The sequence below is a fragment of the Uranotaenia lowii genome, chromosome 2 (assembly GCF_029784155.1).
Source record: "Uranotaenia lowii strain MFRU-FL chromosome 2, ASM2978415v1, whole genome shotgun sequence".
Lineage (NCBI taxonomy): Eukaryota > Metazoa > Arthropoda > Insecta > Diptera > Culicidae > Uranotaenia > Uranotaenia lowii.
In genome coordinates this window covers 212816663-212838029 of record NC_073692.1, presented here as the reverse complement: position 1 = coordinate 212838029, position 21367 = coordinate 212816663, and the positions used below count along the sequence as shown (strand labels likewise).

The 21367-nt window shown below is 38.4% G+C and overlaps 1 protein-coding gene across 1 annotated transcript; it reads right to left on the bottom strand.

Annotated features, from left to right (window-relative positions):
* Positions 1-4491: 4491 nt before the first annotated feature.
* On the bottom strand, positions 4492-20816 carry LOC129744115 (ethanolaminephosphotransferase 1). The gene is made up of 7 exons (XM_055736500.1): positions 20544-20816; positions 20312-20422; positions 19140-19208; positions 6383-6835; positions 5981-6316; positions 5722-5898; positions 4492-5659 (listed from the first exon to the last, which is right to left on the bottom strand). Exons 2-7 carry the CDS (start codon positions 20363-20365, stop codon positions 5588-5590), a joined length of 1161 nt encoding a protein of 386 aa, XP_055592475.1. The 5' UTR covers positions 20366-20422; positions 20544-20816; the 3' UTR covers positions 4492-5587.
* Between the last annotated feature and the right edge of the window lie 551 nt (positions 20817-21367).

Genomic DNA, 21367 nt, shown 5'->3' with positions numbered 1-21367 from the left:
TTGAAAATCATTAAAAGATTCCGCCAATATACGAGCAGTTCCCCTTCGACCGATCTGAAAAGAAATCTTCACATCCTTGACGGAAGTGACGATTTCTTTTCGAAAGGCATTGAAGTCAGGAATCGTGACCGTTATTGGTGGAATCTTTTCGTTTTTAAGAGTATAAGAAGAAGAAGGTTTCTTAGTACTCTTATCAGAATTAAATATGAATATTTCCTCATCACCGATGTTATGAAGGACATCGAATGAATTGGAAATTTCAACTTTTTTGGGTGATGGACCTGAATTAGGTTCGGCAATCCGTTTTCTTCCGGCCCTTGACCCGGCCGATGACTTCCCCATGCTGGAAAGAAAAGAGAAAATATGAATAAAAGAAAATGAAAATTATTTTAGCACTGAAAAGTGCTGATTGAAATACAGGTAAGGAAAAAATAAATAATGTAAAATGTTCCTGCAGGTACACAGCAACGATACGATGCTCCGGCGTACGTGTTGACGGCTCAACGGTACAGATGGGATCGGAATCCAGCTTGTTGCCGTCGGAGTGTGGCGTCGATTTTCTCCTGGATCCTGTTCAGGATCACCTTGCAGAGTACTTTGAGGGTTGTACAGATCAACGTTATGCCACGCCAGTTACTGCACTCTGCATCCAGTCGGCCGGGAATGTTGCAGTATCCCAGATGACAGCGAAAAGACGGTGCAACATTTGTGCTGACAGGGCAGGGTCGGCTTTCAGCATTTCAGCAGGGATGCAATCGATCCCAGGCAGAGGTGCCAGGTGTCCTGATTTATCAGGATTTGTCCTGATTTTCGAGAGACCGTCCTGATTTTTCAAAAACTCTCGAGTTGTCCTGATTTTTGAAAATTGGTCCCTAAAATGTCCTGATTTGTCCTGATTTTCATAAAAACTTCTTAAATTTGATCGAATTTGTAGTTAAACTACGAGAAAATCGATTAAATAGGTTATACAATAGTTAAACCCATTTAACAGATGGTAATCTTCGATTCAGATGATAATCAAATGCTGTTTTTCGATATGAACTACCGGCTAGCCAACAAACTGCGTACTGATGTTGCATAGATCAAGACGTTTACAGCAGCTGTATTGCGCCTTTATATACGCAATCTTAACAGAAATCCTTTTTATTTCCATGAATCAAGAGGTGTCCTGAAAAATCCTGATTTTTAACTTCGCGTTGTCCTGATTTTTGACGAAACTACCTGGCACCCCTGATCCCAGGTGCTTTGTTGGATTTCATGTTTTTGATTGCCGTTTCTATTTCATCCAGCACGGGCGCTTCCGAGTTAACGCCATTTATGCGGCTTACTGTTGGCGTTTCGAGATGCTGGTTCTGTTGGCCATCGCTATTCGTGACTCGGAAGAGTTGTTCGAAGTGTTCCATCGTTTGAGCTGATCTGTTCGATCGGTCAATAACTGACCTGCTCGGTCTTTAAGCGGCATTCTTTCATTAGTCCTTGCACCACTAAGGCGGCGAGAAATGTCATAAAGTAATCGGATATCTCATTTGGCGGCGGCTCTTCATCCCTATTCGGCTAGGGAGTTTGTCCAGGCTCTCTTGTCTCGTCTACAAGCTCGTTTAACTGTCTTTTCCAGCTCCGCATATCGTAAGCGGGCGGCTGCTTTGGCTGACCCGGTACATGCCTGCTCAATTTCGACTTTCGCACTTCTCCGATCATCAACGGTACTGTATACAAGAATGAAGGGCGGGGGGGGGGGGGGGGGGGGATCTTTGTAGCACGATCACTTTAAGACGGATGATCAGATTAACCCTCATTCGTCCCAGAAATGTTTACCCATAGGAGTTCCTGGAGAATCAATTTGACACTCCTGACTAAAGCCGCTATATCTCTCTTGATTTTCAATCGATTTGTACAAAATTTACAGTTAAAAAACCGTGTAATGTAACTTCAATATGTTTCTCAGACAATATTCAGCTACAACACTTCAGTTTTCCGTTATTCAAAGCCTAAGAAAATTAATCCGAAAAAACATGCTTTGAAAAAAGACTAAATTTAGATCAGCTACGGAATGCTCAAAAAAATTTCTTAGTATTCAAGGATATCTATTTTTGATTTTTTTCACACACAAAAATTTAATTAAGTGGTGTCAAAACCGTACTTTTCAATCTATGAAGCGTCAACATTTTTAAGTCACACCAGATACATTTTGAAAAGAGGATTGGAAACTTTACGTTATCTGGCGCATTTTCGCATTTTTTTATTTTAAAAATACAAAACAATTTTCAACAAATTTTCAAATGTAGCTGTTTTTTTTTTAAGTTTTTGCCAATTTGTAATTTCTCAGATTTTCTTACACTTGTGTGGTTACAGCACTTTTTTTACATTTTTCTGGTTCAAAATTTCTCTAAAATATATCCTTGTGCGCAACGTATAGCTTTTAACTTCAGCTTTGTTGGACACTAAGTGATTTTTTAGCATTTCGTAACCGATCGACTGTCTTTTTTTTCGAAGCATGTTTTTCGTTTTTTTATTCTTAGACTTTGAATAACGGAAAACTGAAGAAGTGTTTTAGCTGAATAATGTCTGAGAAATATATACGAGGCTTTAAAAACTATAAATTTTGTAAAAATCGGTTGAGAAACGAGAGAGATATATCGATTTTAAGCAAGGCTCTGGCGACAACTTTTCCGAAGACGGCAGAAGTTGCGAGAAAATAGTTATAACGCCCATAACAGAGCCTTTTTATTCATGAAAAGAAACTACTTTGCGTTAGAACAAAATATTCAAAAAAAGAACCCAAAAAAGTGACTTTCGCCGAACTAATTTTCGCGTTTTCCATACAAAATTTTAAATCCAAACCCCGGGTACCTAAACCTTATTTTAAAAATCTGCGAAGATTCTGTCTTTCGTTTTGACGAAAAAAGAAACTTAAGACTACAGGGTTTTTGATATTCGAGGAAAGTTGCAGTTCGACACACCCTACTTTAGTTGATGAAGCACACTTTCGGTTCTTCTTAACAGTTCTTTATTAGTTCTCTTTTGTTTTGGAGGAATTTTGGTCTATGGAGCTGAAACTTGACTATTTGAAGGTATATTGAGGCGTTGAGGATATTTTACAGTAGTACAGCGATTTCCTCGAGTTCAATACCGTATTGGAAGCAGTTATCACGTAGCAGACTCAAATTCTTTTGTCAAGAATATTCCATAAAACAAAAGTTCTCAGGATCAATAGAGAATTAGGAAAAAGCAGTTAAGGAGAATTGAGTTGGCACTCCAACTACAGTGTCTGCGGCGCTAACTTAATAGGCGTCGCGACGCTCGTATGTACGTCGTAAATCGTACTCGATGATTGATTTGATAGTTTTTAACTGTTTTTAGCATGGGTAATATGTTTTGGCTTGCTATCCATTTGAGTTTTTAACAATCTTTTTCGGTTACTTACATTTGTATGGTGATGTGATAAATGTGATAAATTAGTTATTCAGAAAAATATTTTCATCGTAGTCTTAAACTGCCGTTCTAAGCAAGATTGTCCCATGTGGAAAAACGTGCAAACGAGAAAACCGCGATTGAAATATCAGCTATATTTCCAATTTTTCTCTCAAGCTAAAAATTCACCGACAGTTTTTTCGTAGTGAACAGTTCAAGTTAATCATTTTACAATGTTTTCTGCCAAAAAAATTACATTTCCTACAAAAAAAAAGCAAATTAGAGCCAAAAATACTCCGTGTGACACTTTTGCGTAGAATCAGAACGCATGCCGATGCTAGTTCTACGAAAAACTGTTACACGGCTACAATTTTTCTATCATTTTAAAAGCTTTCCTTGTTGATTTTTTTGCCAAAAACTCATGCTAAACCGTAATTTAAGAAATACGTTCCTCTTTGTTTATAAAAATGTATAGTTGACTATGGATCTTGTAAGTAGTGCCTACCGAAAAGTATTTAGTGAAAATTTCTCTGAATAAAACACTCAAGGCTTCTCGTTCCTCCTCTGCCCTCTATTTTAGTGTTCTTTTCAGTGAATAACATTAAATTCAACAGTTTGAACTCATCTTAAGACAATTTTTTGATAAAATTGGAATTTTTCAAAGAATTTTCTCTAGTGTGACATTCTTGCGTAGAACTATCAACATAGAGACAACCACCTTGATGAAAATTTCGTATAAGTTCAGAACAAAGTATACTTGTTTGTGTTTTTATTCGAAAGTTAACACTAAAAGAGACCGTTTCCAGCAAAAAAGTGAAAATGACCCAAAAGTCACATGGGACATTCTTGCGTAGAACGGCAGTAAAGGACTTAAAAGGAACAGCCAGTGTAGATTATTCAATAAGACATCTATTTTGTGAGGCAAATAGACAAAATTATGGTGAAAATGGTTCTTGGATAAGGACTGACTTTTATCATCGACTGTAATTACCCTTTCGATTCTGTAAGACCCGACATCGGCTGCAGATGAATTTCGAAGAACTCTATTAAAAGAACGAAACAACGCGAGTTATCAATACTACATTTTAATCCAAACTTTCTTGGAAGAAACTGACCATTCTACAACAAAATGTTGACATCTATACAGTTAAGTGCTCACCGTTAGAAATCGAAGTTAAGATACGTACGCAAACGTCTCCATGTACTCTTTGAAGATTGATTTAATTATGTTGCCTAAGTTTATAGTATAAGCGTTTAATGGCATACTTGCCGGGTGCATTTCATAACATAATAATGCCACAGAGCTGTTAGATACAATACATCACTTTATTATCTGATACCGGTTTTCTATTGGAAGAATAATAAAAAAATGCGTTTACAATACGAATTTCAATTCCTGCAAAGATGAGAGTGTTCTGCGTTTGTTTAGTATGAGTATATACATTTATGTGCACAGTTAAATCGATAATGTCATTGAGTTGCTACAACTACTGTATTATAAGTAGCTGTCATAGTTTTATCGGAAAAGATGGCAAACGAGAAGAATACCTATTTAAGTAGACCTTGAAAACAAAATGGCACGTCCTTAAATAAAAACGAAATTAAAAACTTTCTATTAAAAGTTGATTGAGGCTGTGCCAGTACGAGGCAGACTGAAATACTTGGACAAAGATGGATTCCTTATTGTCGTGATGTTAATTTTTTTAATTTGTTGTATATTTTTACATCAATCACAATGTATGTTACTTTCGCTCTTAAAGCGATATACGACTTTCATATTTTCTATTCTATGGATTCTTTGGAATAGTAATTTGTCAAATGCCTTAGGTGTAAGATTTTTTTTTTCGTTACGAACAAAAATGTTAAGCAAGTTCGAGAGCAGCTGCATAGTATTCGAGGTTTGTACTAAGTGCAAAAATAAAACTGTTGTTAGCAAATCTAGTACTGGGCTGTAGTAGCGGTAAGTCAAACTTTAAAACTAGAATAAATTAACTAAAATTAGTTACTTGAACTTTTTTCGCTTTCTATCTACACTAGAGTCGCATTCGGGAAACTAATTCTGGCCAAACATATTTTTACAAGTGATGCGTACGATAGATTTGAAAATCAACTAGAGAGGTCGAATTTGCCTGTTTTAATAGTTTGGCTGGGATTGTCAGCACAATTGACTTCAACTTTACTGTTTGATTTCCTTTGGTTTTGTTACCTTGAAGCAAATTCTACCGAAATGTTCACACATTTGCTGCACCTATAATTTAATAAAAATAGATGTAGTATAGGTAAATAAAAATAAGGTTTAGTAAAACATACAACAACCGATCCGTAATGCCAGTGCGCCAACGATGATCCGACAACCAATAAGTACAGCAAAGGTCGTTCGAGGAAGGGCATTGTAATACTTGCGAGAACAGCCAAACACAACACCCCTGTCATCCAGTTAAATGTTTCACTTATGGTGTTGGACATTTGGGAAACAATTAACCGACACTGGAAAAAATAAAATATATAGTATTGTTATGAAAAAGTATTACCACGAAGAATAATTTCTTAAATGGAACGAATTTCTTACGCTTATGTTACTGAAGATGGTTCCACTTAAGATGTAAACGGCCCGAGGATCCCTATTCATAATATCGTTCGGAGAGACAAATACCCAAAGCAGGGACACCAACATGAACGTTCCATAAGTAAAGAGTGGCCGCAGGGCTTCTTTTGTTGAGCGCATCTTTCCGGTGCGATCTTTATACGATCTATACATATTGTACATAACCATCGGAAGGTTGGACATTGCGCTTATGTGCAGCGCGAGTTCCATCAACTGTCCAGTTGAAATTCCCCAGGGAAGTTCGGTTTTCCACACCTCATAGCCATACTGCCATGTTGCCAGGTACATTAGGACCGATCCCTAAAATAACAAAAAAAAAATTGATCAATAAATAGTTCTATCTAAAATTCACAAAAACCAACTTACCCACATGCCAAGATCATAACCCCATGGCAAATACAACACGCCCGTATTGTATTTTTCCCAATGTGAAAGGTAAAAGTTGAAGAAAATCGTCCACATGATATAGTACATCCGAATCGGTGGTACCGACAATTCACCACGGCCAAAAATACTATACAGACAACCGGGTATGAAAAATGCCGAGTACGAGTCCAGCCCATGGTCGAACAGTTCCCCTAGCGGCCCAGATAGACCGATGCGACGAGCCTGCTTGCCATCGATGCCGTCCAGGGTGTAAGCCAGAAAGATATTGATAGCAGCCGCCATCCAAAACCAATTCGGAATCGGTTTGGAGCCCTCGACATCGGTGCTCGCCCAGAAGCCCCAATCGTACCAGGAAAGCATCACGAAGTTGGCTACCGTAAACAGGAAACCAGCAAATGTCATCAAATTGGGTGCAACCCATTTTGGAAAATACTGAACGAAAATCCCATTAGTTGTTATTAAAACTTTTTAAAACAATAGACCCTCGAGACCCGGTATCAGTTGGCGAGAAATGAGAAACCAATTTTGTGAGAAATCTAAAGATGTATAGGAGTAAACAAATATTTATCTGTTCTTTGATTCATTGTAAGAATTTGACTGACTTTAATGGAAAAAAAATACAGTAAGAGAACATTGCTAACTATTGAAAGCCTAATCCACATTCTATTACACTATTAGCAATGTCGGGTAAATTTTTGACGTTTTGTAGTTATGATTAAAATGTATGGTGTCGTAAACGATTGCACACAGCTGCCGGTAATCCATTTGAAGTATTCGTTTTGGCGGTATGACATTTCGCGGATGGACCTGTTTGGCGGTTTTCCATTTGGCGGTTTGTAACACTTGGCGGTTTGCCATTTGGCATTTGACACTTTTGGCGGTTTGCCATTCAGCGGTTTGTAACATTACGCGGTTTTCCAATTTGTGAATGTGTCATTTTGGCGGTTTATACAGTTGGCAAATGAGTCACTTCGCGGTTTGTTGCAAATGTTATTTAAAACAAAAAAAGGATGTCATTCATTTAAAAATAAAACCTTATTAACGTCACACGTACTTATATTTATCAAAACAATACCAAAAAATATAACAAAACAAACCAACAAAATGTAATCAAAAATAAATCAACGAAAGAAGCATTTATTTATTTGGCAAAATTAATGCGAGGGCTTGAATATGCTCTAAGAGCGTTATTCCACCAGAGTTTCTATTTTGAATAGCATTTTTTATGCGCAATTCTTTTTGTTTGGTTAGTTTGTTTTGCCTTTTCAGATGATCGCCTTGAGCGTTCCGAAGCAATTCTCCAGAGATAGCCTGTCCTTCCTGGAGCAATGCTTGCAGAGTTCATAAAATTTGAACTCCAACTGTCCTTTCAGCAAGGCATTGAACTTGTTGTGCCATCCTTCGTCGCTATTTGAAGTACGTGGAAGTCCTCTCAAAGATAACTGGTCACTGCACCAAAACGTGGGCGGAAATCGAGGTTTTCTACTCTGACCTGTTGACCGTGTTTTTCCTTTTATGTAAACTTTTTCCACATACTGTAGTAAAGAGAACATTTCATTTGGCGCGGACGCTTTGACCACTTCAAACGCCTGCCATACTTCATCGGGAGGCAAAAACGCTAAAGCCTGCGTTTGCCGAAAAGTAAGCTGGCATTTGATGGATTTCGTGTAGCATTGAACCAGATGCAGCTTTTGAATCCGTTTCCAAATGTTTTGCGACTAATAAAACAAGCATCCCTTGTGCGTGGCATTCGGAAGCACTCGATTGACAGCGTTTATTACACGCTAGAAACTATTAAACCATTTATGTTTCAAAAATAACCATTTTTGACCTTTTCCCGGGAAATGCCATTTTATGAGTTCTCCATGAGAACCCATAAAATGACTTTTCGGGGAGAAGTAGAAATATGGTTATTTTTTCAACCGAATGGATTTGTAGCAGCGAAGTCGAAAAATGGTTATTCTTTAACCGTTTCTATTAAGAGTTGCTTTGTTATTTGCAGATTTGGAAGGATTTCTGTTATGTTTGCAATAAAATGTCATGTTTTAAGTATTCTTATTTATTTGGATCATTCTTTTGTTGGTTCGCATGGACGCATGGACAGATTGCTGAAGCAAATACGGTAGATAGTGCTCTGTGGTATAAATACGGATAGTAATTCCGACATTATGTGCCGCTTCTCATGTTCAGTGCCAGGGAACCGTTTCCTAGCAGATTGTACAATCAGGTTTATTGTTTTCATCGTTGCTGTGCACGTTACGATGGTGGCTGTCCAAATCTGCTTCGGTTCCTTACAATAATTGTGCAATTGCCGGAGCTAATAGGTTCTCTGTGCTAATAGTATCCATTCGTCGCATATTTCACTCGGGTACTATTTTCATATTTCAGTAGGATAGTTCGTCAAAATGGATTGGCAGTACCGTAGAATGAGCAAACATGTCAGGTTTGCCCACAGATCCTGTAGACGAGTAGACTTAAATTAATTCTTAGGAACGAATGAACATGAAAATTTGCACGAGATTAGGATTAGTGTTGTAATATTAAGAGTCAATTCAATGAAAGAATCGATAATCAAATTCAATATTTTGAATCCAAATGTGAATTCACAACTCAAATTAAGAATAGAAGTGAGAGTGTGAATCCAGTAAAAAAAAAATATCGTTAATGTAGAAGATTACTTACAAAAATGTACTTACATTACGATCAACTACCAGAAGAATTGCTACGATGCATTTCCGTTTAAATATCCCATCCACCCTCGGGAGTGCGTTCCAGTATATTCGAGACTGTTCTCATGAAATTTTAAGAATCACTTTCAATTTTGTGCCTCCACCTTGGGGTGATCCGGAAATATATGGCGTCATATCGATTTTCTGTTCCTAAAACGGTTCTCAGGTAAACCTGTAAATGTTACAATTTAGAAAATTGAAAACAAAGGAAAATGTTTACATACTTGCCAGCGCCAGTACATGACAGAAGAGTTGTGAGAGAAGCCATCTCCAGAGTGTTTCCGATGGTTCAGCAGTTTTCCAACCATTTCGAGCTGGGAGGTTCCTGTTGCAGAATATGCGAAGTAGTATACGGGTTCCATCGTTTCACTACGGCCGTTTGTTGGGTGTTTTTTTTTGGGTAGTCCGACTTGTTTCAGCTTACTTCGGGCTTCCAAAACTTTCGATAATCGAGGGCATCCTATCAGATTTCGGCATCCTGTTGTAGAAGAAAAATGTATAATGTATAGCTTCAATTTTTAGTACCAATATAATATATTATCGAACTCACCTTCAGCAACATCTGGACCAGACGATGTTTACCTTGTGACTTTGATTTGCGCTGTAAAAGTTTGTTTTCTCTTGGCAACTGCAACCGGCTACAGAATCTATCACTTTCAAAATGGCGAACATTAAATTTTTCAAGCATTTTGTGGTTAGCTATCGAGAACTACCAAAATGGTTGAAATTTAAGTAAGAAAAATTGTTGAAAAATAACCATATTGGCAGTTCTACAGCAAATACCACAAAATGGTTATTTTCCATCCATAAATGGTTATTATAAAATGAGCGTGTATGGCCGTTTCGAAATCCGTCAGGATCAAATTAAATCCATTTTGATCTTGTATTCCTTCGCGACGTGTTTCATGGTTTTTAAAGCCTTGATATATGTTTGCTCATTTCTAGACGGTAGTAAAAAATATGCCATCGGAAAAAAACACTCGATCGTCATTGGATTTCACGGAACCGTGGATTGTAAACACTTGTTTGAATCCACAAGGTGCACTCGAAAATGTGCCATCTCCGACTCGACCAATTTTTGGAGGTGAAGGGATGTTGCGAAGAACATAATTCTTTCCTCCTCAAATTCAATATTCTTGAGCAAGAATGGTCGATCGTCAAATGTTTTAGTGAACGCTGGATCGAGTTCACTAAAATCAGTAGGATTTTTTGGGATAGCTCTGGCACGCGTTCGTTGAATAGTCCGTCTTTGCGCCAATTTAGACATTGTAGACTGTACCTTTAATTAAAAAAAAAACTTATATGGGAGAGTGGGGAATCATGGGCCACTTTTTTTCGTTGTTCCATAACTTCATTATTATAAAAAATAAAATGAAAATAAAAAATGGTATGGTTTTCTACATTTTCAAGGTATCATAAGGTATTTTTTTAAAAATTTTAATAAGTTATTTTCCCCAAATTCTGACTGTTTGAAAAAAAGCTATATTTTTTGGATTTTGAAAAATGGTGGGGAATCGTGGGCCACCAAATCCAAATTGACCAAATAACATGCTAAGTTTATAAGTTAACCCAAACGTGTGATTTCCTAATTCATTTCGTTGTTTTAAAGCAATTTCAGATGATGAAATATAAAAGAGAGCTGTGTGTGATCGCATAGATTCCAAAACCTGGCTCGCGAACGTTTTGGCAAAATTTCTTATATAGGATGGACAAAATATTTTTTTTTTTTTTTTTTTTTTATTAATTAATCTATCTGGTCTCTTGTTGCCATTGTTTGACCAAGCTTAGTGAGAACTTAAAAAAAACATTCAAACATTAAATATCAATCTTGGCCGACTCGATGAAATCTGCGATGCTTTTCATAATTTTCAAGTTCATGTTTTTCAGGATAGTCTGAAGATCGGGAATCATCCCTTCGGATATGATAGTTTGCCACATATTTCTGCGTTGACCCTCGAACCTGCTGCAGGCGAATATAAGATGGTCCGGTGTTGCTGGAGATTCTCCGCATTCACATGTGTCTCTCTCAATGATGTTATTGCGAAAAAGGTGTGACGGGATACGAGAGTGATTACATATCAGTTTTGATAAAATAACCACCTCCCGCCGAGTTAAGCTGTATCCAGAGAACCATGGTATTGTTGAAACATGTGGTAGAAGGTTGTGACAAAATCTACCTTTAATGCCGCTGTCCCAAGAGATTTGCCATGCTTCCAAAGCACGCACTTTGCACGGAAAGTTGACATCGATGCTGGATATTGGGTAACTAAGTACGGAACCACATTGACCAGCTGCTTTAGCTGCTTGATCTGCAGCTTCATTGATTGGAATACTTTTATGTGCCGGAACCCAGAGGAAAGTAACGGTTGAACCAAGATCTTCTACCATTTGAACCGTCTTCTTTAGCTCAAACCATAAGTACGGCGTATAGGTGTTAATTTTGCAGTTCTGAAGGCTTTTTAAACAACTCAGGCTATCCGTTAGGATAACATACTTGCCTACAGAGGATTCTGTTAAACTTCTCACCGCATGCAGGAGCGCCAAAAACTCGATGAAAAAGATTGATAGTTCAATTGGTGTTTTGATTTGCGATATGGCTTCAAACTGGCTGTTGACTACCGCAAAGCCAGCGAAACGACAATCTTTGGAGCCGTCTGTTGCATACAGTGTAAATCCACTATATTTTCTAGCCAGGTGTTCTTGCACTACTTCGGCCGCGCTCGAACCACATTGTTTGTTGTGTACTGTCAAATCGATATCGAGTTTTTTTTGTTGTACCCTTCGCTCAAAAGCAAAACAGGGTAGAGTATCGAGTGTGTAAGGTATCGAGCAAATCTTGTGAGCTGTAGAATTTTTTTCCGAATCCAACTATTCATATTGCCTCTTAACGTAGTTTGCACATATTGCGTATTCCATTCTGCGTTAGAGTACCTTCTTTCGACGAATTTCATTGCTGCCATGTCTCTCCTAGTACTCAGAGGCATCAGCCCACTCAGCACCTCGAGCGAACCAGTATGGGTAGTTTTCGTAGATCCTAATGCTATTCGAATGCAAGCCCATTGAATCCGGTCCAACACTATGGTGTCTTCTACCTTTGCATCGCACATGAATATTGTAGCATACTCAAGTACTGGCCGAATGCATGATTTGAAAATGGTGATCAGCGCTCCAGGGTCAGCACCCCAACATTGTCCGGCTACGGACCGCATGAAATTCATATAAACAGCTGCACGCCGTTTAACGTATTGGACATGTGTGTGCCATGAAAGTGAGCTGGAAAAGTAGAGACCTAATAGTTTCATTGTCGGCGAATAATGCAGATTCACTTCTCCGACTGATATCTGGGTTATCAGATTCCGATTATAGCTTCGTTTCGAGAAAACGGTCACTCCACACTTAGAAGCAGCTACAGATAGGCCTAGGTTATCAATGCCGTTGACAACGTGGTTAATGCCTAATTGTACTGCCGCGATTGTATTTTCTATGTTTGGCTTGCGAGCGGCTATTGTAATATCATCAGCAAAATCAATGAAAGTAACATCAGGAATGAGTACATTGAACAGCCCATTGATAAAAATGTTAAAACATAGAGGGCTCAGCGGGGAGCCTTGTGGTAGGCCTATCCATGTGAATCGTTGAATTACATTGTGGTCATCGAGGGAAACAAGTAGATGGCGTTCTCGAAACAACTCGTACACCATTTTAACCAAACATTCTGCGATATTCAGCGATCTCATCTGCGCAACTAAAACATCAGGTTGAACGTTGTCATACGCTCCTTGAATATCAATGCTACATGCTACTACAAACTCTTCTTTGTGGAAAGCTAACTGAATCTCGTCAGTAAGCTTATGAAGAGCATCTAGAGTTCCCTTTCCTTTTCGGAATCCATTTAGTGCATTCGACATTAAAGAATTGTGCTCTATGAACCATTCGATCCTCGCTTTAACCATATTCTCGAAACTTTTCCTTAAACAAGAAGCTAGCGCTATAGGGCGATATGACGCAGCTTCTGTTGGAAGTTTTCCCGGTTTCAGTATTGGAACAATAGAGAATTTTTTCCAGGGCTCAGGAATGTTGGTCCGATGGAAAATATCGTTGAAAACCGCCAAAAGTTTCTTTTTAGAATTGAGCGGCAGATTTTTTAACACCTTGTAGCTGAGGCCATCAATCCCTGGAGCTGTATCAGCACCATTTTTGATAACCTCTTCCAAATCAGGTAAGAAAAAGTAATTGGAGGAATCATGGTTTTGACAGTTACAATCATCGAAGCTAATATGCTGTTTCGCATTTGATGGAGGGGCAAGTTTATCCAATATTCCGTGAATTATTTTTTCATCCCTCAATTGACCATAACTTCCTGAAGATCTTCCCTTGAAACTTCGTCCCATTTTCCAGAGTGTGGTAATAGACGTCGACGCGTTCAGTTCATCGCATTTTTTTCTCCAAGCACTTCGTTTCTTTTCTTTCAGCATTTGTTTAAATTTTACTTCAGCGGCCAAGTATTCGTTATAGCTTTCCAAGTCTAGAAATCTCCTCCAGACTCTAAACTTGTGTCGTCGGGTTGCACACATTGCAGTGAGTTCCGAATCCCAATAGGGTTGTGGGATATGAGGCACCTTCCAAAATGGCTTTGGTGGGGGGCTCGATTCTTGCAAGCTATTCCACATAGCTTGAAAAAACTCTTCGTAATCAGTGCTTGCTTCTAGAGTTTCTGTTTTTTCATGCATAGTGTCAGCGAATTTTTCCCAATCGACTTTTTTATAGTTGAGTGTTGTTTTTTTGTGTACCACTGGTTCTTCTGTCCCAAAAGAAATCGGAACATGATCGCTGCCATGAGGATGTTCTAATGTTGTCCATTGGAAGTTGAAGCCTAGTCCTGAAGACACGATTGACAAGTCAATAGCACTTGGGGATCGATGTACGTCGAACCTTGTAAAACTCTCATCATTCAAAATAACGAATCTCGATTCTTCCATCGCAGCAACTAAGTTATCTCCCATTCGATTATTTGTGCTATTTCCCCATGAACTATGTTTCGCATTCCAATCACCAGCTAGAATGCATGGCTGTGGAAGGCTATCGAAAAACGTTTCCAGTGCTCCTTGTGTTACTAAGGCGTGTGGGTGTATGTACAGCGATATTATCGTTAGCTCTCCAGTTTTAGTACGAAGTTGACATGCAGCAGCATGAAATACCATCAGGCATTTTAAGTTCGACTCTTCTAGGTTTCCACTCTTTCCTGGCAGCTACCAGAACTCCCATGGAATTGCTTTGGTGGTCTTTACGAAAAACGTGATAGCCTGGAAGACGGAACTGTGATGAAGCATCGAGGTGGGTTTCTGACAGACATAATATTGTTGATTCGGTTTCATTCAAGAGCTTAATGATACTTGCCATTTTGTTACTTGCCCCCCTACAATTCCATTGTAGAAATTGTAAGGGAACTTCAGGAACTGGAAGGACCAGGGCGATTCATTATAACCGCAGTGAATTTATCAGGTGTTGTACATTTTTGGAAACTATTTCCGACAGGGCCTGTTTCAGGAAATCCTCAGCATCGACTATGTTATCCTGCGACGCTTCCAATACATCCGTAATCGCCTTCGAGATAGCCTCAGAGCATACACTGCTCTGAATAACACTATTTACTTCATCCTCAATATGCACTTCCAACAATGGAAGGGAATCGTCAGGACATCTTCGTTTGTTGGTTTGCATTTTACCGGTGGATTGCGTTTCGGTTTGTTGATTTGAGTTTAGATTATCTTCATTTGAAGTTGGTGAACTGTTGTTGCTCACATCATTCTGTGTGCTTACGAGAGATGTGAACCAGTCTCGTGAGCCCTGAGAGAACGTATCGATGCGTTTTTGTTCAGCTTCCTTGCGTTGCTTTATTTTGGGACAAGCTTTATTATCGTTTGCTCGGTGCTCCCCATAGCAATTCACGCATTTGGGATGAGCATTATCACACTCATGTGTTTCGTCACCAATCTCACTTGCAGTACACTGATTACATCGTTTCTTGCTGCGACAGTTTTTTTCTCCATGCCCTAGACGCCAACAACGTCTGCACTGCCGAACGGGGTAAATGTAGGTTTTAATTCCGTAAAGTACCTTATTCAATTCGATGTGACTGGGCAGAGTTTGTCCAGAAAAGGTTACAATTACAGTGGTTAGCGGCACGTCGTTTCCATCAATCTTCTTCTTTATTCTTCTTATTTCGATAATGTCCGGGTTATTACTTTGCATCATCTTCATTTTGTCGAAAGCAACGGCCGATTCCAAATCTTGATCATCCACTTCCAGTTCAATGTGAGCCACACCAAGGGTTTCTACAAGACGTTGAGGGACCGTAAAACGCACATTGGATGATTTTATTGAAACTAGTTTATTTGCGGCATCTGCTGTTTTCATCAGTATCTTCAGCTTACGCTTAGACAATGGGGTTGCCTTTACGTAGTCTTCATCAAAAAGACGGATGATTTTTTTCGAAATTGTCGACGGTGGTAGATTGGAATCATCTTTGGATTCCGCAATCACGACAAACGGGCCCGGAAATGATAACGGATATTGTCTAATTCACGTTCGGTTCACGTTCGGTTTCAACAACCGTTTGTGGTGGATCATCTTCCATTATAAAGCGTGGTTTAATAGAACAAAGCCAAGTCAAACAAAGGCAAAAGCTATTAGACTTGGGGAGAAACGCGACTGTATCTCACCAAGGTTCTAACCAAACTGTGGACAAAATATTTTTCATAACTCTTCATTTGGCATAAGAAAACTTTACAGATATGTAAAACGTATTTTAAGTTCTGTTCGGTTGCGTTTGTGTGACTTATTGATGTTTCATCAAAAATTCCTTTTCCACGTGAAAGATCATGTCAAAACTAAAATCATAAGCGTATGAGCATATTTTTGTAATGCACTTTAGGTTCCCCATCGATGAAATAAGCGCATATTTTTTTAATTATGTCAGTAAATTTTTCTAACTTTTTTTAGCTTGATATAAATAAAAGAAGCATATGATGCGTATTTCAGTCAACAACATATAGGAATATATGCTCACGCAAAGCGCCGACGATGGCAGTTGGTTTGATATTTTTATCTCAACACACATCTGAGATATTAAAAGTGGCCCACGTTTCCCCATGGCCCACGATACCCCACTCTCCCCTACATTTATTTGAAAAACAGAATTTCAGAACAAACACAGAGAGGCCTTTGAGTAAACTTAGAAACATGGGCCAGAACTACGAGGATGCCTCCTCACGCTGCGCGTTAGAACTAATCACCTAGAATGAAATATGGTCCTTACGCTTCACGTTGCGGACCGGGCTAGGGGATCGTCTCAGCTTTGGGTGGACCTAGAAACACGAGGCCTTCCTATAACTTTGAGTAAACCTAGAAACACGGGCTGTACTAGAAATTTCCAACTAGATTTAATGCAAAATAACGTCAATAGTGCAAAAATAGTGAACTGTTGATATGGACGACTTTTTTGCGACTTTTGCACAAAATTAGATGCTTGAAATCGATTACTTGTGCCTTTATATCCGCGTGTGCATATTGTCATCTCATTTCAATTCATATAACAACGTAAATATAGCTGAAGCATTATTACCTCTATCGGAGCGTCAGTCGCGCATATTCTAATTATTTTTTCTGGCCTTTCGGATCTTTCGTTAGACCGTCGTTGAAGCTGATCTCGTTACTTCAGGCTTGCCATTTGAAGCGCATCTAGCAAGTGGTTATGGGTTCCTTCCGACGATAACACGACGTGTTTGCCATTCTCGATAACGGTTTCCGCCCTTGCACCACATTTCTCGGTGGTATCGGTTCTCCGCCTTCTTACACACTCCCAGAACCAGCAATCATCGGTCTTAAATAACAGATTATTTGGTCGCGATTCGACCAGACCGAACTGAACGCCATAAACTTGATTTCGAGAAAATCGAGTTCGAAGTTCACAGCCCTACCAATCGATACCATTTCATCAGATATCTTATTTAATCATTTTTCCCACACATTTAGACTCTTATAAAGCCATCGAGGTTATACTGGTCGATTTCTGATTACACATCTAGCAGAAAACTGAACTTTAATAGCATTATGTTTGCACCCAGTTCACTCTGGTCGAACAAAAATGTTTAAAAAATTGTCATGCACTATCATTTGACTGGGCAATTTGTTCTAAACGTAGGAGCCTACTTATGTGCGGTTTACAAGCAGTACCCAACAAAATGGCTGATGCTTGAAAAATGTTTTTTTTCGTTGAGCCAGAGTGAACCGAGCCATACAAATTTCGCACTTTTGAATTGCGGAATATCTTTGATTTTAACTTACCGGTTGCGTTCTGAACGACAGTAAGCAATAAAATAAAGCATCTTTTATCGTTAAATGTCAAAAATCCTAACATTCCCTTAAAGTAAATTGGAAAACAAAATTCAAGGGATTCGGTTCAGTCTGGCTGAACGAGATTTTAATAAATGTTAACAATCCGCAACATGAAGTTTTTAGCTACGGGAACGTTTCTTACCATTTAATTTATTAGATATTAGTTCCAGACAAACCGAAGAACTGTTTTGAAAAGAAAAAAAACCAACACACATAAGCTTCGCACAAAATCAGTTTCATGACCAAAGCATGCTTCTCATCTTCACCTCAAAGCTGGCTCTCAGTTCACTTTGGCGCAACGCATTTTTGCCATTTCCACTGTCTGCAACATTGAAATTTTCTAATAAAATCAGTAAAAATAGTAAAAATGTTCTGATTTTCATTGGATAGGTAGTTTATCATGTTTCGCATCCGTTGCAATAGATAACTCAATTTTTTTTTCAAATTGGCGTTCAGTTCGGTCTGGTCGAATTGCGACCATTTATTTTTGAAAAAACAATTTCTTCTCAATTGTGCATAGTAAATACCATGGAGTCCAAATTGTAGGCGTATCCGTTCGCAATCAATTTATGACCCCCACGATTGGATGCAACGACTTCGCAATCCGATGCAGGAGCAACTTCGCTGAATCCGAAAAACTCTTCTGCCATTCTAATACGAAAAACAGTTAAAGGCGTAAAATAGCATCTAAAGGGAAATATGATTACCTTTCTGAAGATTGTTAATCTTGTTAGCACGCAACAAACAAGAAAAATTACACAACAATTTCAAGACACGTTTCTGCAAATCACGATTACGGCACAACAAAGTATCCACTCATCACGATGAAATGAAACACACGGGAATTGACAGAACTGAATTTTGGGTTTCTATATGAAAAAAGAGCAATAATTGGGATACAACATTTGATCAGTTTAATTTTGAGCAAATATCTTACCGCCGCCAAAAAGACAAACCGCGAAAAGGCTCATACCGCAAAAAATAACATCGCCAAACATGGCCATTTGCCAAACGGTAAACCGCCAAATGGAGCAGACCGCCAATAGTCATGCCGCGTTTTAGGTCAATTTGCCAAATGGAAAACCGCCAAACACTATACCGCTTATGTGAAAACCGCGGACAGAGGTACAACCATATAAGGAAAACTTAATTTACAACATATCAATAAAATATAAATTTTATCTGCTGCTAACTGCTAACCATTTGAAGGCGATTACGAAGTCTCAAGAATTTATTGTTATAATACGTACTATGTGAGTAAGTCAATCTACCAATAGATTTAAAACTCTACAATCTAATACTAGACACTTCAAGTAATTCAACCCATTCCCAACCAGGGAGGAATGAATGACATTCAAATGTTAAAATTCTAAGGACCAAATAAATAAAACAAAAAAACAACCAGACCAAATTTGTGATAAATCGGCTCAGTGGTTGGAAAGTTATAACAATTTAAACATTTAGGATCGTTTTTTTGCCATGGGCAGTTGAGTGTTATTTAACGCCTAGCGCTATCCCTATCGATAATTTCAAAGTTATTAAATAACAATCAACAAAGTTTCAAAAACAAATGCTCAAAAGGCTGCGGGAAATCGAAACACTCCACTTACCTCAACCAACCAATTCCAGAACGGGTGCATCACGTAAATACTGAGCGGTGAAGTATCACGAGCATTGTACTGGAAGTGAGAAAATATTTATGTATTGATTAGATATGGAATAAAATTAATGATTGATAAGTAACTGCAGTGCTAGTGGCTATGTTTTGACTAGGAAAAAAAGATATATTTCCCTTGAATTGATGGCCATCGCCACGTTGTTGAGATCAGTTTACAACTTAACGTTTAGTTTATGTTACGTGTCGTTTACGCTGTTATTTGTAAAATACTTGTACATCAACTTTAGCATGATTCCATCCATCTTGCCCGGATATTATTTATTTATTTACATAGTATTCCGGATATTTAATTAAAAAATAAAAGAACAGTCCGGCCCGGCCCTGTGGCCCGGATTTCATTGAAAAAGCCCGGATTGTGGCCGGATTTAATCACTTTATTTGGAAAATCAAACTATTAAACCTGGTCCATCGTATTTTTGGATATAGAATGCCGAATTTCGGTGTTTTTCGGTCCTTGATGTTTAATTTTTTTTTGTTTCGATTATAGTCGTTTTACCATCATTATGGCATTCGCGACTTTATCAACGTTGCAGTTGGCGGATCGTTATTGAAAAACTATCCGGTACAACTGCGTTCGATGTTTACTCTTGGGCTTGAACTCGCGGACATCGGCTCAGGAGGCAACAGACTTGCCAACTGAGCTATATCACAAGCCAAGATGTTTAATGAATGTTAATTTTATTGCCATACAGATACTTTTAGGTCTCGTGTTAAAATAAAATAAAAAGGAAGGTTTGTAAGATAGAATTTTGTTTAGATTTGTAACACGGATATTTTACTAAAACAATAATTTAAGAAAAATGTGTGATTGCGGAGTTAAATTAAACAATTTAAAATGTGTTATCAGATTGATTCCAGGTATCTCAAAAAACTTAACATCCAATAATGTTTATAACACATAAGCGATTTTTCGTCACCTAGTTTGTTTAATCGAAATCATGCCGACCGACTAGATAAGACTTTAATCTATATGTGAGTCCAAATCTAATTCCAGAGAACCAGGCAAATGTTTAGTTGGCTGAAACCACGTTCGTTATATAATTCATTATTTTGTCCATGTTAATATTTCGATAATAGTCGAGAATAATGACTCCTTCCACCAACCTTGTAATTATCGAATCCTTTCAGGTGTTCCTTGGTTAGATATCCTTCTGCCATTTTTAGGTTGTTTCCAAAAGCTCGAACTGGAACTAGACGTTTGTCGTCTTCGCTTAGCTGTAGATAATATTTCCAATCAGTTAAAATGATAAAAAGACCGAATTCCAAATGATTATCATCAAATCCATTTATTTTTACGCTATTGGCAGCGAAAAAAAGTGATAGAGATTTCACGCACCTAAATACACTCTGCATATACTGGGGCAAAATGGAAACCGGAATTAGCACCTTCACTGACCGGTAGTTTTCCCGTCGGTGCCGAAACCACTCAAATCAAACTCCAGTATCTTCGCTACCGGATGGATTAAATTTCCCTTTCACACCGGAAGAAACCAAATCGAAGCAGCGAACTTTCCGCGTACGTACGCAATCTAGATTTTGATGGATCTGCCGCGGCGACGGACGATAATTTTTTTTTTCGCCAACTGACAGACGGCGTGCGAGTTTTCACCTTCTTTTTACTCCGCCCTGCGGTTGTTGTGTTCGCGAGTTTCGCATCGCGGCGCCCAGGGCCCAGGGTTGAATTCGATGTATCCAAAAAAAGGCCCAGTAAACGGGGAAAAATTCCTTCAAAGCGCACATGAATGAAAGAACGTCGAATCCAAGGTGTGTATATATTCAGGAGGTGTTACCGAATATCGAATTGCCGATTCAGCCATTTTGGCTATGTAGGCTATGCAACTATACGGAGCTCATGAAGTTTGTTTACCAAAAAACCACCGAAAAGCTGAGCAAAAAATAAACAAACTCATTGAGAGCCCCGCTCACTTCTCGCCTACTTACTGTGAAAGTCGGAGAACCTAGTGTATCAAAAGACCTTGGTCGAATCTATTTATTTTTATTTCAGAGTTATTGGAAAAAGAAATGAATGTTTTCGTTTGTAGCAATGTTAAAAACACACCAAGTTTACCAATAATTTTAAATGCTGCAAAGGTGGAAATTTTTTGAATGTTTTGAAATTAACCTGCCTTACTTGTCAAAAGCCATGAGAAATTAAAAAAA

Bases quoted from the DNA above. Each gene is read 5' to 3' on its own strand.
- LOC129744115 (XM_055736500.1), bottom strand. From the start codon at position 20,365: ATGGCAGAAGGATATCTAACCAAGGAACACCTGAAAGGATTCGATAAT. The intron at 6,836-19,139 runs GTAAGTGGAGTG...ATTTTCGTTCAG, and splicing joins TCTGGAATTGGTTGGTTGAG to TATTTTCCAAAATGGGTTGC. The intron at 5,660-5,721 runs GTATGTTTTACT...ATTAAATTATAG, and splicing joins GGCATTACGGATCGGTTGTT to GTGCAGCAAATGTGTGAACA.